Source organism: Hemiscyllium ocellatum, chromosome 2 (genome assembly GCF_020745735.1).
Source record: "Hemiscyllium ocellatum isolate sHemOce1 chromosome 2, sHemOce1.pat.X.cur, whole genome shotgun sequence".
Taxonomy (NCBI): Eukaryota; Metazoa; Chordata; class Chondrichthyes; order Orectolobiformes; family Hemiscylliidae; genus Hemiscyllium; species Hemiscyllium ocellatum.
In genome coordinates this window covers 93043816-93059508 of record NC_083402.1, presented here as the reverse complement: position 1 = coordinate 93059508, position 15693 = coordinate 93043816, and the positions used below count along the sequence as shown (strand labels likewise).

At 41.8% G+C, this 15693-nt stretch overlaps 1 protein-coding gene across 1 annotated transcript in view; it reads right to left on the bottom strand.

Annotated features, from left to right (window-relative positions):
* lrrc2 (leucine rich repeat containing 2) overlaps positions 1-15693 on the bottom strand; it is a 60229-nt gene that overhangs the window by 15306 nt on the left and 29230 nt on the right. Inside the window, exons 4-5 of the mRNA XM_060845323.1 lie at positions 8305-8441; positions 2422-2567 (exon numbers count right to left, since the gene is read on the bottom strand). Of these exons, the coding sequence (XP_060701306.1) occupies positions 2422-2567; positions 8305-8441 (283 nt within the window). The remainder of the gene's footprint in view (positions 1-2421; positions 2568-8304; positions 8442-15693) is intronic.

Here is a 15693-nt window from a genome sequence, read left to right as displayed (position 1 = left end):
ACTCACCAGAACAAAGGACCCGATACCCAGCATGAGCAAAACCAACGTGGTTTACAAAATCCCATGCAAGGACTGCACAAAACACTACATAGGACAAACAGGAAGACAGGTAACAACCCGCATCCATGAACACCAACTGGCCACGAAACGACACGACCAGTTATCCCTAGTAGCCATACACTCAGATGACAAACAACATGAATTTGATTGGGACAACACCACCATTATAGGACAGGCCAAACAGAGAACAGCCAGTGAATTCCTAGAAGCATGGCACTCATCCACGAGTTTGATCAACAGACGCATCGACATAGACCCTATATACCGGCCACTGCAGCGGACAGCTACTGACAACCGGAAGCGGCAGATTCAAACCAGTATAAATGCTGGAGGAATCAGCACAGAAGCGCTTCACAGGAGGCTCCCAAGCACTGAAAATGTCACCTAGAAAGGGGACGAAACGTTTGCAAGAAAAACTCCCAGCTCGGCGAACAGAACCACAACAACGAGCACCCGAGCTACAAATCTTCTCACAAACGTTGAGCAATTGTACTAGCCTCCACTACCTCCTCTGGCAACCCATCCACACATGCACCATCCTCCGTATGAAAACGTTGCCCCTTAGGTCTCTTTTATATCTTTCCCCTCTCAAACTAAACCTATGCCCTCTGGTTCTGGACTCATAATGGATGATGAGTCTCCAGAAGGGCATGTTGCTAGCCTAGGAAATATCAACATTAAAAAGGATACAGTGTTGGGTGTTTTGAAAAGTATTGAGGGGGACAATTCCCTGGGACCTGATGGAATGTATCCCAGAATGCTGAAAGAGTCAGGTGAGGAAATTGCTGCGGCCTTGTATGAAATCTTTGTATCCCTTTAGTCACAGGGGAGAATAATTGGAGAGAATAACCAACCACAGGAAGAAAAGACTGGAGAATAACCAACATTGCTCTTTTGTTTAATAAAGGCAACGGGGATAATCCGGAAATTACAGGTCTGTGAGCCTTGCGCAGTTGTAGGGAAATTAGTGGAGCAGATTCTTAGAGATAGGATTTACACACATTTAGAAAAATATGAACTTATTAGTGATAGGCAGCATGGCTATGTGCTGGAAAGGTTGTATATCCAAACTTGTTTAAGTTTTTTGACGAAATGACAAAGAGGATAATGAGGATAGAGCCAGTAGGTGCTATCTATATGGACTTTAGCAACCTCTTTGACAAGTTCCCTCATGGCAGGCTGATATAAATGTTGAGTCAATTAGATACGTGATGAGTTGGTAAGATGAATACAGAACTGGCTTAGTTATAATACTTAGAGTGTAGCAGAGAAGCAGTGTATTTTCTGACAGGAGATGTTTGAACAGTGGTGTTCTACAGAGATCAGTGCTGGGACCCCTGTTGTTTGTAATAATATATAAATGCTTTAGAGCAGAATGTAGGTGGTCTGAATAGTAAGTTTGCAGATGACACAAAGATTGATGGAGCTTCCAATAATGAAGAGGATTGGCAGACAATACAGCAGCAACTAGAAAGGCTGGAGACTTGGTTGAAGAAATGACAGATGGAGTTTAATCCAGACAAATGTGTGGTGATGTATTTTGGAAGATCCAGTGTAGGTGGGTAGTATACAGTAAATGGCAGAACTCTTAGTAGCATCAACATACAGACAGATCTAGATGACAGTTCCCAGAAAGTAGCAGCTCAAATGAATAAGGTAGTCAAAAAGCCATTTGGCATGCTTACCTTCATTGGTGAAAGCATAGAGTATAGAAATTGGCAAGTCACGTAGCAGCTGTATGAAACTTTAATTAGGCCACATTTAGAATATTGCATACAATTCTGGTTGCCAAAAAGATGTCCAAGACTTTAGAGAGGGTTTTTTTCTCGACTGGGACAACACATCTATCCAGGGACAGGCTAAGCAAAGACATGCCAGAGAATTCCTCGAGGCCTGGCACTCCAATCACAACGCCATAAACAAACACATAGATCTAGATACCATCTATCAACCCCTCAGAAAACGAACAGGAAATGACATCACCACAAACCCCAGGAACCCCATCCAGGACAAACATATAAATAGAAAGCAGGAGACAACAGCTTCACTTCACTTGGAGGTTGCCACTGATGATGTTACCTAGCCAGGTAATGAAACATCTGGATATCAAACCTACAGCTCAGCAAGCAAACCTACACCCTAAACCTCAACCTGAGCTACAAACCTTCACAAACCTTGCAAAAAGTACAAGGACTGTTGCCATTTAAAAACTGACTGTCTCATCACCACCTGCTCAAAGGAATTTGATGATGAACAATAAGTGCTTTGATCTTTCCAGCAATGGCTAAATTCTATGAATGATCAAAAAAAGCCCATATTGAGTGCCAATAAACTGTATTTTCATATTTAACATACAGTTACCTGTCTAAATCTTGAGGCAGGTCTTTCAGTTTATTGTTGCTAATGTCTAGATTCTTGAGGTTTGTCATTCGGAGCACACAGATAGGCATGCTTTGAAACTGGTTTGAGGACAAATCCAAGCTACTCAGTTTTTGCAGATCCCGCAGCTGAAACATAAACAAAATCCAAATCATTTTGGTTGGATGGCATTGCAAACTTGGCTGAGGCATTCTATTCCTGTACATGGTTGAAATTATTCTAAACAGTTAATGAACCCTTATCCATTTGCTCCATTTCCTAGCTTCAACAAAGCAATGTAAATCTTCAATCTCCACCCATACAAAATTTCTGATATTAGCATTATCAAAACAGGAAGTGATCATAAGGATGTACTAGTGTGACCAAACAACACCCAAAGATTATCAGGTTGTTTAGAATCTTGGATTCTGAAAATATCTTAATCTGAAATAAGTAGCTAGACTGGCTAGCTTTTTTGCATTGACCAGGTGTTGCCACTTTGACTTCATTTCTTGTTTATGTCTGAAAGTAATTTCCACATTTTGCCATGACCATTTGCACATTGAGAAATTCTGGGGTATATATGTCATTAGTCTGAGAGTTTTATCTGGTAATAAAGAAGTTTGCTATTCAACCATTTCAACAAAATGATAGCAGTGGTCACTGTGCTGCTTATTACAATATGACCAGTTGTCTTCATTAATAATAGTGTAGGGTGCTAGCTCGTGCACTGGAAGTGGACAGCATAAAGTTTTTCTCAGTTTTCAAACAAAATATATTGAAAGCTAATAGATTTCAATGAAATTTTGCATATTGAAAGGTTATGGCTCAAGGAACAACTGACTAACTTTGGCAAATATGCAGTTTCAGGTTGTGGGATTTTCTTTTTGGAACCCATTAACATTGGCAGGTTGGACAACTTTGTTTTTTGAATGCTGTGAGTTTGGATGTGTAGAATATTATGATTATTTTAACATGTTATGAAGTGTCTCAATGGCTGTAGTGAAACTTGCAGTACAATTATAAATGTGAGCAGAGTTTGCAGACCAGGTTGTTGGATATGGATTGGCATGAAGCCTCCTTAGTGAGCTGGAAATTGTTAATAAAAAAAATACCTTTTTCAGCTTTGCAGTTACAGCATGTTGTCAATCTACAACTACTCACTAATTAGTATGATTGTCCCCATAGAAAAATCTGTATCACTGGTCATGGATGCTGTTGGTGATGGGTGGCTGATGGGCTTGTGTGGCTGAAGAGCTTGATCTTACAGCCGCATTTCCAATTACACAGAGGTGGTGTTTTGTCTGTGCTTCCAGGAGGTGGAAGTGGTCCTTGATCCTGAGATTATTGGCATTCCTTTCTCTAGTTCCTTTTCTGTACTTCCTCTTGTTGAAGATTGTTCTCAAAGAATTATGTTTTTCCAAGTCAGTTTCTTCTGCAGGAGAGTGTCCCATGCATTGACATCTATGTTGCATTTCTTGAGGGAATCTTCAGTGAGTTTTAGAAACACTTCCTTTGTCCTCTTCTTATTCAAGTGCCTTCCTTAAGCTTTGCAAAGAAAATTTGCTTTTATAGTCAGAACTCAGGCATCCTCAGCACATGGCCAGACCTGCAGAGTTGATTTTGGATGATCATGGCCTCAATGCTGGTGCTATTGGCTGCTTCAAGAATGCTCTCGTTAGTACATCTGTCACCCAGTTGATACAGAGAAGCTACCTTAGACAACGCTGATGATAACTCTCAAAGATCTTGAGGTGGCATCTGTACGTAGTCTAAGTTTTGGAGCATTTGGAAGAGTGGGAAGAATGATTATCTTATACAGTATGCAATAATATTGGCATCACCAAGCATATCATGGCCATTGAAAACTCTCATCTTTAAGAGTCCAAAGGACTCAGTTAAAAGCCGTGACTATGTAGAGTGTTTTGTGTTGTTCCTGGCATTTCTCTGTGAAAATCAGGTCCATAGTTCCATGATCAGGTCAGAAGCCACACTGACTTTCACGAGGCATCCTCTGAGACTGGGAAAAGGCACCTAGCAAGAATTCCGGTGATGATCTTCTCAGCGATGGAGTGTAGGGAAATTCTTCGGTAGTTCCCGCTTTGTCTTCTTTCTTGAAGGTGATGGTGATGGCAGCATCATTGCAATCCACAGGGATTTCTTTTTTATCCCAGATTTTCACGAACAGTTGATGAAGATGACAGCTCCTTCAAATTGATGGAAATGATGGGAAAAACTCTGCACTTCCAGTATAACTACATAAAAAAGAACTATTAAGTAAAGCCATGATTATTAACCCAAACATGGACTAAATGGCAGTACCCAGAATGCAATTAGCTAGTGCATAACAACGGCAAAGTGTCTGTCCTAAAGTGATGCTTGATGACGCTTTGTATTTAGTACATAACTGCCTCCCTTTGGTAACACTTGTGCCTTCCAGATCCTGGGTGGTTTCAGCCTGACAGGAATCAACTCCAGTATTGTATCCTAGTCGAAGTCTCTTGGGAAGGAGATGGTCTTCCACTTCTCTGAGCTAGTTTTTAAATGATTTAGTGTAGGACTTCATAAAATTCTCAGCATTGTGGGATACCATAGCATTGCACACTTTGTCTCACATTTACAATAATTAGAGTGAGAGACGAATTGATAATAACAATATATTGTTGGTCTATTCCAACTTTGCCCTGTTATTGGGTACAATTTCATAATCCCTGTTGATTCATATGGCAGCAAAGCTGATGGGAACAATGTGAAGCACTCAACAATAGATCTTCAAATGTAATCTTTGAGCATATGGAAATCAGAGGAGAGCCCATGGCACCTATGTGTTGGTCTTAGATTTAATAAAAAGCAGTGGCATGTATCAGAACACTTGTTGTGTGAATATTGTTGCATATGACTTACCAATCCTCCATTGTGGTTTGCAGTTCTACAAATCAATCCATTTACACTGAACTGACGTGGGGATTGTACTCATCCACCTGACCCTCACAGTGACAGGTTTCAGGGTATGATGGTGCTGTAAGTGTATTGTGTCCAGAAAGTATTTTACTTTAAAGCCATGTCTTCTAAAACGTGCACTCCAGGATTCAGCAGCTGAGGATAATTATGAGTTGATCCTTCAAAAGCAAATTAATTTCCTCTTTCAGCATTACCACCTGATCTTGTTCAAATTTGTGCATCACCTAATGCACCCACCTCTACCTCTCTTTAAATTTGTCAGGTGGATGAACTTTGACCGGTGTTTACAAGGGTAGGAGTGAATGCAGATGGAATGCTGAAAGGTGCTGGCCAAGTTTAGATTTCTTAGCCCTGGCACAGGTGCTGGCCAAGTGTAGGCTTCTTAGCCCTGGCACAAATTCCAGAGACACGCCTGGAGAAGGAGAACAATGCTGTCACCATGGTGACCTCTAAAATGAAGCTTAGAGTGGATTAAATCAGCATTACAGCACGTCTAGGAAAGAAGTAGAAAATTGCAGAATTCCATTGTTTTAGGGGCAAACCCAGACTCATATCACGCAAGAGCTTCAAGTTCCTCTGCAGCAAAAACAGAAGTTCGGGTTCTCTGCATCATGAGGTAGCAGGCTGATGTTTCATGTTCCGCAAATATATTTGGAATGTAACCAATTAGACCGGACTGATATACATGCAGTGTTAAGTGAATTATAGCATACCAGCGTGGATTTCCACCTTCACTGCTTGTGTGGTCATTTGGTGGAGCAGAATGCCTGCTTGCTGTAGAATTCCCTTGAATCCCATTTCTTTGGAACCAACATTAATAAAAATGATCCTGTTTTTATATTTTAATCATTGCTCCCCCAATTCACCACACATCAAGGAAAAGCAATCGCACTGCGACTGCTTTTAAAAATGCAATTCGCACTGCATGAATCTGCAAGTATGGATGTCAAACAATTACTTGCTTGATGGGCCTACCCATCTTTAATATTTGAATGTGCCCCAACTTATTTCAGGTGGGAGCTTCTTGTGCACTTTGAGATCCACTGGAAAGGTTCATTATCATTTCTGTCCTGCTCATTAATTCATGTATCATATAGTCACAGGTCATAACAGACTTGAACATTGACTCCATGCATTTTTAAACATTAGTATCTAATAATCAGCATTCTTTGTGGAAAACAGTTTTGAAGCGTGAAGTGTGCTGTTAGTTCAAAGTTCGCCTGGAACTAGTAGACAGCTGCCCTCTGCAGGTGACGAATGTGTCAATCTGACATTGATACATCCAGATCTTCGATAAACTAAAGAGAAAAGAATGTTTTTAAAATGCACTCCAAAACATTTCACAGGAGCATTACAAACAACAAGCTACAGCTGCAGCTAAAATGACATATGATCAAAAGTCTGGACAAACAGACAGGCTTTAAGGAGCATATTGAACATGTCAGATCCCATAGACAGCTGAAAACATGCGACCATTGTTGGACCAACTAAATTCAGAATGCCCAAGAATACAGAATTGAAGAAACGTAGAAATTTCTGAGGATTGAAGGATGGAAAAGGTTAGTAATAGGGAGGAAAAGGGATAAGGAGGGACTTGAAGCCTGATAACTTCGAGGCTCATAGACCAAGAGGCAATTAGGTCAATAAGCACAGAGGAGGACAGAGTAGGTGCAAGTAGGACAGAGGAACAGAATTTTGAATAAGCTCAAATTTATGAACATAAATGATAGAAGACTAACCCAAAATAGTCAGCTCCAGAGGTAACAGTTCCTGAGGCAAGGCAAAGGCAGACAATATGATAGACACTTATGGTTTTGATGATAGAGTTGATATATCATCTCAGGTCAATTAGAATTCCAAGATCAAGATGTGGTTGTTTTAGCCTGAGGCAGGTATGAGAGAGAGAGAGATGAAGAATTAAGAACCAATTTGTGGTGGAGACCAAAGACCTTAGTCATCGCAAGATTTAGTTGAAGAAAATTTCTGCTCATCCTCGACCGACTGTCAGACAAGCAATATGACAAAGTAGAGGCAATGGAAGTATTAAAATGAGTCATGTTAAAGTAGAAGTGTGTGTTGCCTGCAAACAAATGCTCTATGATGAGTTTTTGATAATGTTATCAAGAAGTAGAAAGAAGCTAAGAATTAAGAGAGAACTAAATAAGAGACACTAGAGGGAAACTGCAGAAAAGGAAAATGCAGCCATTGCAAATGATTATCATGTTATCTTTATATAGATAGCAACAAAGTCAGAGGAGACAGTCCCAGCTTGATGATAAACAAAGTCAAATATTGCAGACTTTCTTAGAAGGATGAGGATGAATAGATTATCACAGTCCCAATCATGTATGCTATTTGTCACTTTGGTAAAAGCTGCTGCAGTACTGTGACAAGGTCAGAAACCTGATAGCAGTAGTTAATACATACACTAGCAACAAAGATGTGAACGGGCTTGAGAGACTGTATGCAACATGTTTAAAGATGTTGGATAGGAAACCAAGGATGGAGATGTGATATACATTTGCAAGGGTAAAGATTAGGACTGTAACTAAAATGTCTTTGATAATAATTTAAAATTATTCTTCAAGCGTGTGTCTGCTCAGTTAATTAAATGGGCTTCAAAGGGCTTCCAAATTAATAATTAGAAGGTTATACCATGATTGAAAATAGTGTGATAATATAGAATTACTAAACTTGTTTTTTTTAAAAAAATATGCTGGAAATCAACATTTGATCATCCATGCAGCAATACCCTAATGAAATATTACAACTCAAAGTGCAACCCCTTGAAAATGCATCAAATGAATGACTGGACCAAAGAGCAGTTTTATATATACAAGTGCAGCTCTTGTGATTTTTATGGAACAACTTGATTTAGATCATATATAACACAGAGATCTCAGCTGTATAAGCCAAAGATATTACCTCAAATGGGAGCTCTATCAATTCCAGGTTATTCGATAAATTCAGTTTCTCTAGATTCTCGCAACATCCAAGCTCCAGTGGGACTGATGTCAGCTTATTGAAACTAACATTCAGTTCTTTCAGGCTGACCATTTTGCCTGTCAAAACACAACCAAAAACTTTAGCTTTATCAGGACTTTAAATCTTTACAGTAAAGAAACATGGCAAACTGTAATTAAGATATAAAGTACACACTATTTGTTTTTTTTAAAATTCTTTCATCTGAATTAATACCTGCAACTTTCATGGACTGAAATAGATTTAAACAGGGACCAAAAGACATTGACTTAAAATGGTCACAGATATCATCCAGCCATTCAGTGTTCAGGTTGGAACAGGCTTGAAGGGACCAATAGCTTAATCCTGCTCCTATTTTCTTCTATGATTTCAGAAAACCTGTCCTGGGCCTTCCAAATAGATGCAACAGTCAAGAAGGCACAACAGGCAACTTAGGAAATTTGGCATGTCCATAAGGACCCTCACCAATCTTTACAGATGTACCATAGAAAACATGGCATGGCAAATGTACTGCCCAGAAACTACAGAGACTTGTGTGCACAGCCCAGCCCATCATGGAAGCCAACCTCCCAGCCAAGGAATCCATCTAAACTTCTCGTTGCTGCGGAAAGGTTTCAATTTCATCAGAGATCCCTCCCATCCAGTAATGCTGTCCTCCAACCTCTTCTATCAGACAGAAAATGCTGAAGCTTGAACACACGCACCAACAGATTCAAGAACAGCTTCTTGCTTTTATTAGACTCCTGAATGGACCTCTCCAACTTCAAACAATGTTGATTTTGTTTGTGCAGCTCCATTTCAGATGTAACCTTGTATGCCTCTCTCTTCTTAAGCACCCTATGATCTTTATGTCCTTGTTTCCCATGATTTGTCTGTACTGCTCACAAAATAAAGCTTTTCACTGTACTTAGGGAATGTAACTACATTAAATCAAATCAACATTAATGTGGACAGCTGAACTGAAAGCAATATTTTATCAAAAGGAAATGAGAGCAGCCTGAAGACCCCCTGATTAGGTATGAAAAGGCCTTATCTCTTATTTTGATTTACAACTTCTTCAACTGCTGCAGACATGGAGTAGACAAACAAGTTGATATTTCAAGGAGCTGCTTTTAGTGGAGAGGTAGATAATCTGCTGAGGCTGCAGCACAGGCTAACAACTCTGCTTCTCTCAAGGAGAAAACTTGCTGGATGACAATTGTAAAGGAAACCATAGCAGCACATTTGGAAAATCATAATTTTTCAAGCAGAGTCAGCATGACTTCATGAAAGGGAAATCATGTCTAATTTAATTGCGTTTTTCAGAAAGTTTCAACTATCGTGGATAAAGGGGAACCAGTAGATATATCATATTTGGATTTTCAAGGTGTTCGACAAGTTAATTCACAAAAAGTAAAGTCATAGGCGCCCATGATGTTGGAGTTAGTGTATTGGCGTGGATAGAAAATTGGCTAATGGGCAGGAACAGCAAGTGGGGACAAATGGTTTCTATTTCAGGTTGGCAATCTGTAGCCAGTTGGGTTCCACAGAGATCAGTCCTGGGGCCACACTGTTTACAAAATGTATTAATGACTTGAAGGAAGTACGCAAATATACTGAAGCCAAATTTGCAGACGACACAAAAATAGGTGGAAAGACAAATTGTGGGAGGAATATAAACATTTTACAGAGCGATGTTAATAGGTTGCATAAATAGTCAAGAAGTTTGCAAATGGAGTATAATTTGGAACAATGTGAAGTTGTTCATTTTGGAAGGAAGAACAAAAGAAAGGGGTATTATTTATTTACACAAAAACTGCAGAAACCTGCAATACAAAGGGACTTTGTACAAAGAGGTACTCATACATAAAACTTCATGCTAGCAACAGGTGCAGCAGGTAATCAGGAAGGCAAATGGACTGTTTGCGCCTTTTTGAAGGAGGTTGGAGTATAAGAAGAGGGAACAGCTGAAAATGTGTTGCTGGTTAAAGCACAGCAGGTCAGGCAGCATCCAAGGAATAGGAAATTCGACGTTTCGGGCCAGAGCCCTTCATCAGGAATGAGGAGAGGGTGCCAGGCAGGCTAAGATAAAAGGTAGGGAGGAGGGACTTGGGGGAGGGGCGATGGAGATGTGATAGGTGGAAGGAGGTCAAGGTGAGGGTGATAGGTCGGAGTGGGGCGGGGGCAGAGAGGTCAGGAAGAAGATTGCAGGTTAGGAGGGCGGTGCTGAGTTCAAGGGAATCGACTGAGACAAGGTGGGGGGAGGGGAAATGAGGAAACTGGAGAAATCTGAGTTCATCCCTTGTGGTTGGAGGGTTCCCAGGCGGAAGATGAGGCGCTCTTCCTCCAACCGTCGTGTTGTTATGTTCTGGCGATGGAGGAGGTGTTGCATTTCCTGCGGTTGCAGGGGAAGGTGCCGGGAGTGGAGGTTGGGTTGATTCCACCGCATCTCCTCCACTTCCCGCTCCACCGCATCTCCTCCACTTCCCGCTCCTCCGTCCTTGAGCCCCGCCCCTCCAATCGCCACCAAGACAGAACCCCACTGGTTCTCACCTACCACCCAACCAACCTCCGTATACAGCGTATCATCCACCGTCATTTCCGCCAACTCCAAACGGACCCCACCACCAGGAATATATTTCCCTCCCCTCCCCTATCAGCGTTCCACAAAGACCACTCCCTTCGTGACTCCCTCGTCAGGTCCACACCCCCCACCAACCCAACCTCCACTCCCGGCACCTTCCCCTGCAACCGCAGGAAATGCAAAACTTGCGCCCACACCTCCTCCCTTACCTCTCTCCAAGGCCCCAAGGGATCCTTCCATATCCGCCACAAATTCACCTGCACCTCCACACACATCATCTATTGCATCCGCTGCACCCGATGTGGCCTCCTCTATATTGGGGAGACGGGCCGCCTACTTGCGGAACGTTTCATAGAACACATCTGGGACGCCCGGACCAACCAACCCAACCACCCCGTGGATCAACATTTTAACTCTCCCTCCCACTCCACCGAAGACATGCAGGTCCTTGGACTCCTGATGAAGGGCTTATGCTCGAAACGTCGAATTCCCTATTCCTGAGATGCTGCCTGACCTGCTGTGCTTTAACCAGCAACACATTTTCAGCTCCTCCATCGCCAGAACATAACAACATGACGGTTGGAGGAAGAGCGCCTCATCTTCTGCCTGGGAACCCTCCAACCACAAGAGATGAACTCAGATTTCTCCAGTTTCCTCATTTCCCCTCCCCCCACCTTGTCTCAGTCAATTCCCTTGAACTGAGCACCGCCCTCCTAACCTGCAATCTTCTTCCTGACCTCTCCGCCCCCACCCCACTCCGGCCTATCACCCTCACCTTGACCTCCTTCCACCTATCACATCTCCATCGCCCCTCCCCCAAGTCCCTCCTCCCTACCTTGTATCTTAGCCTGCCTGGCACCCTCTCCTCATTCCTGATGAAGGGCTCTGGCCCGAAACGTCAAATTTCCTGTTCCTTGGATGCTGCCTGACCTACTGTGCTTTAACCAGCAACACATTTTCAGCTGTGATCTCCAGCATCTGCAGACCTCACTTTTTACTATAAGAAGAGGGAAGTCTTACTGCAATTGTACAAGGTTTTGGTGAGACCACATCTGGAGTTCTGTGAGCAGTTCTAGTTCTCTTATTTAAGGAAAGATACTACTTCATTGGAAGTAGTTCAAAGAAGGTTCATTAGGCTGATTCCTTCTATGGAGGGATTGATTGTCTTATGAGCAAACGTCAAATAAGTTGGAACTCTACTCATTGGAGTTTAGAAGAATGAGAGGTGATCTCTTTGAAACATATAGGATTCTTAAGGGGCTTGACAGGGTAAAAGGTGAGAGGGTATTGCCCCTCATGGGAGAGTCTAGGACCAAAGGGCTTGCACTCAGAATAAACAGGCACCAATTTCAGACTGAGAAGAAGAGGAATTTCTTCACTCAGAGAGTTATGAGACTTTGGAACTCCTTGCTATGGAGACCCGTGGGGACAGAGACCTTGTGAACATTTGAAACTGAGATAGATAGATTGCTGATCATTAGGGGAATCAAAGGTTACAGGGAAAATACAGGAAGTTAGACAAGAGTAATGCTGGATCAGCCATGATCCTTTTGAATGGCAGAGCATGCTTGACTGTCCGAATGGCCTGTTCCTGTTCCTGTTTGCTATGGTCCTATGAACAATAGCAACTAAAAAGAAAATCCTGAACACCAAGGATAACTACAATATTCACTCATTCTGATGGTTCAAAACAGCATCGAACTGTGGTCTCAGCTTAATTTCTTGAAACTGAACAAAATTCTAATGACTTTAAACTGCATTTTCTTTCCTTTTTTTTATATAGGACACCAATCCCCTTTAGCTTTATTGAAAACAACCAGTGCCAGAGATCACAGCAGGTCAGACAGCATCCACAGAGAAAATAAGCTAATGTTTTGAGTCTAGGTGACTCTTCATCAGCTCTGAATTCAAGTGTGGAGGGAGCAGCATTCATGCTATAGTTTGGGGTGGGGGTGTATGGAGGTAGTGAGTATAGGTTGCTGGTGGAGCAACTATCAAAATATTGATAGTTCAGATTAAGTGATCGGAATGTGAGAATGACAGACCAATAGTGTGTCTCCTGCCAGACTTGAAAGGACAGCCAGTCACCCTGGGGTGGGAAGAGGGAGAAAGAATATGATAACAGAATGTAACAGACTAAAAGATAAGGGAAGAAATGGTTCAGAATTTAAATATGAAAGGTTCAACATTGTAATGTGTCTGAAATTCATTAAGATAGGGGTGTTAGGGTATGAAGCTGAGTCCTTTGCTGAATACAGGTAAAAACAGTGACTGCAGATGCTGGAAACCAGATTCTGGATTAGTGGTGCTGGAAGAGCACAGCAGTTCAGGCAGCATCCAAGGAGCAGTAAAATCGACGTTTCGGGCAAAAGCCCTTCATCAGGAATACAACTTTGCTGAATACAGTACGTTCGGCCTCAGAGAGGGAAATGTCAGGAGGTGTGGTGAATGCATCGCAAAGGCTGGCTTTGGTTGGAGTGGCTTCAGGGAGACAGAAAGTGATGGCATCTGACGGCTGGAGAGAAATGAGTGCTAAGGGATGGTCCGCAGGATGGATTGGAGTCCTTAAGTCACTGGAGCTTGCGTGTCTTGATGCGATGGATGAGGCAAAGGATGAAGTGAGCTGAAAATGTGTTGCTGGAAAAGCGCAGCAGGTCAGGCAGCATCCAAAGAGCAGGAGAATCGATGTTTCGGGCATAAGTCCTTCTTCAGGAATCCTGAAGAATTCCTGAAAAAGGGCTCATGCCTGAAACGTCAATTCTCCTACTCTTTGGATGCTGCCTGACCTGTTGCGCTTTTCCAGCAACACATTTTCAGCTCTGATCTCCAGCATCTGCAGTCCTCACTTTCTCCTCGAAGGATGAAGTGAAACTTGGGACCAGCAAAGCTTTGAGCAAGGGTGAGTCGATGTTCCTGCAGAATGGAGTCAAGTATGCACATATGGTGTGCATATGGTGTTGATCACGGATCACAGGATCCAGCAGGAATAGCAGTCTGAGAAATGTTACACATCATGGAGATACTAGTAACCCTGGGTGGATTCGAACCATAAAAGGTGAAACTTGAGTTGAGATCCATGTGGTGTAAGTCTGAGTTGTTGGCAGTTGCTGAGGAAGGAAATTTAGCTGTGAAAATAAGTTTTGGCAAACAGCTTGTCAAACACCAGCAGTGAAATGGACAACAACGAACATGTACAGTATATGGTGAAAGATGCAACCAGAAGTTACCTTCAAATTGTGAACCATTTCTTCCCTTATCTTTTAGCTTGTTACATTGTGTTATCATGTCCTCACTCCCCTCCTCCCAATGCTGGGGGACTGGTTGTCCTTTCAAGCCAGGAGATGCACCATTGTTCTGCCGTTCTCACATTCCGAACTTAATATGAACCAGCAACATCTTTTCTCCACAAGCACCCTACACCCACTACCCTCACATTGCCCAGTCCCAAACTATAACACAAATGCTATCCCCTCCACCCTTCACCAGCTACGATGAAGAGTCATCTAGACTGGAAACATTAGCTTGCTCTCTCTCCATGGATGCTGTTTGACCAATTATGATTGCCAGCATTGATTGTTTTCAGTACAGATTCTAGCATCTGCAGTAATTTGCTCCTACCCTTTAGCTTTATATTGAGTATGTGAAAGACGGTGCCCATGTAATTTCACAGATATGCTTGATATTTCATCTTTATTATTTTTCTCAGTGTTAGCAAGTAATAAATTTGCTCTGTCCTTCACTCAGAAATTTTGTAATTGGCTCTCATTTTTTTGTGAAAGTAGGTAACTCATTTAATTGGGAAAAGATACAACCACATACCAAAAAGAACTTAAATCTTTGGTGCAATCAACAGAGAGTTTAAAAAGAGCCAAGCTGATTTGCTTCTTTCCAACTTATCAGAACAAAACTAGGCTCTTAAAACCTGGTATGGTTACCACAAGCTGAGGAAAGAATTGGTGTTTGGAAAATAAATTACTCCTTCTAAGCTAGGGAGTTTTGAGATTTGTAGCTCAGGTTGAGGTTCTGGATGTAAGTTTGCTCGCTGAGCTGTAAGGTTCATTTTCAGGCATTTCATCACCATACTAGGTAACATCATCAGTGAGCCTGTGGTGAAGCACCGGTGGTATAGCCAGTTTTTATTAATGTGTTTAGGTTTCTTTGGGTTTGTGATGTCATTTCCTGTGGTTGTGTCATTTCCTGTTCTTTTTCTCTTTCCTTTCAGAGCTATTTTCAAAAACTAGGAACGGCCTATTTAGGTTTGAAATAATAACTAGCTAAGGTAGCTATATTTGATATCATGTGTTCATAGGTCAGGACAAGAAACTTTAAAAATGCTAGAGGTATTGTCCTTGAAAGATTTAAAAGCTATGCATCTAGAGGTGGAGTTATGCCCAAAATCCAAGAAAAAAATAAATCACAGAAAGATGACAAAAATTCTTTCGTGATGGTGATTATGAGTAGGCTGTTTATTTAAAAATTCCATTATCTGATTTTAATAACGGCGATCCTTGTGAAGAAAATGTCATGGACTTTTAAAGTAATGTGCAAAAGAAAATAGTGTGATATGGGAAAATACTTTTTCACTCAATGAGCATTTAAGGTATGGATTGCATTGCCTGGTGATGTGGTGTAGGCAAGTTTATGTCTCCACCCTGGAGGCTTCCTGTCTCGATTCCTGATGAAGGGCTTTTGCCCGAAACATTGATTTTCCTGCTCCTCGGATGCTGCCTGACCTGCTGTGCTTTTCCAGCACCACTCTAATCTAAACC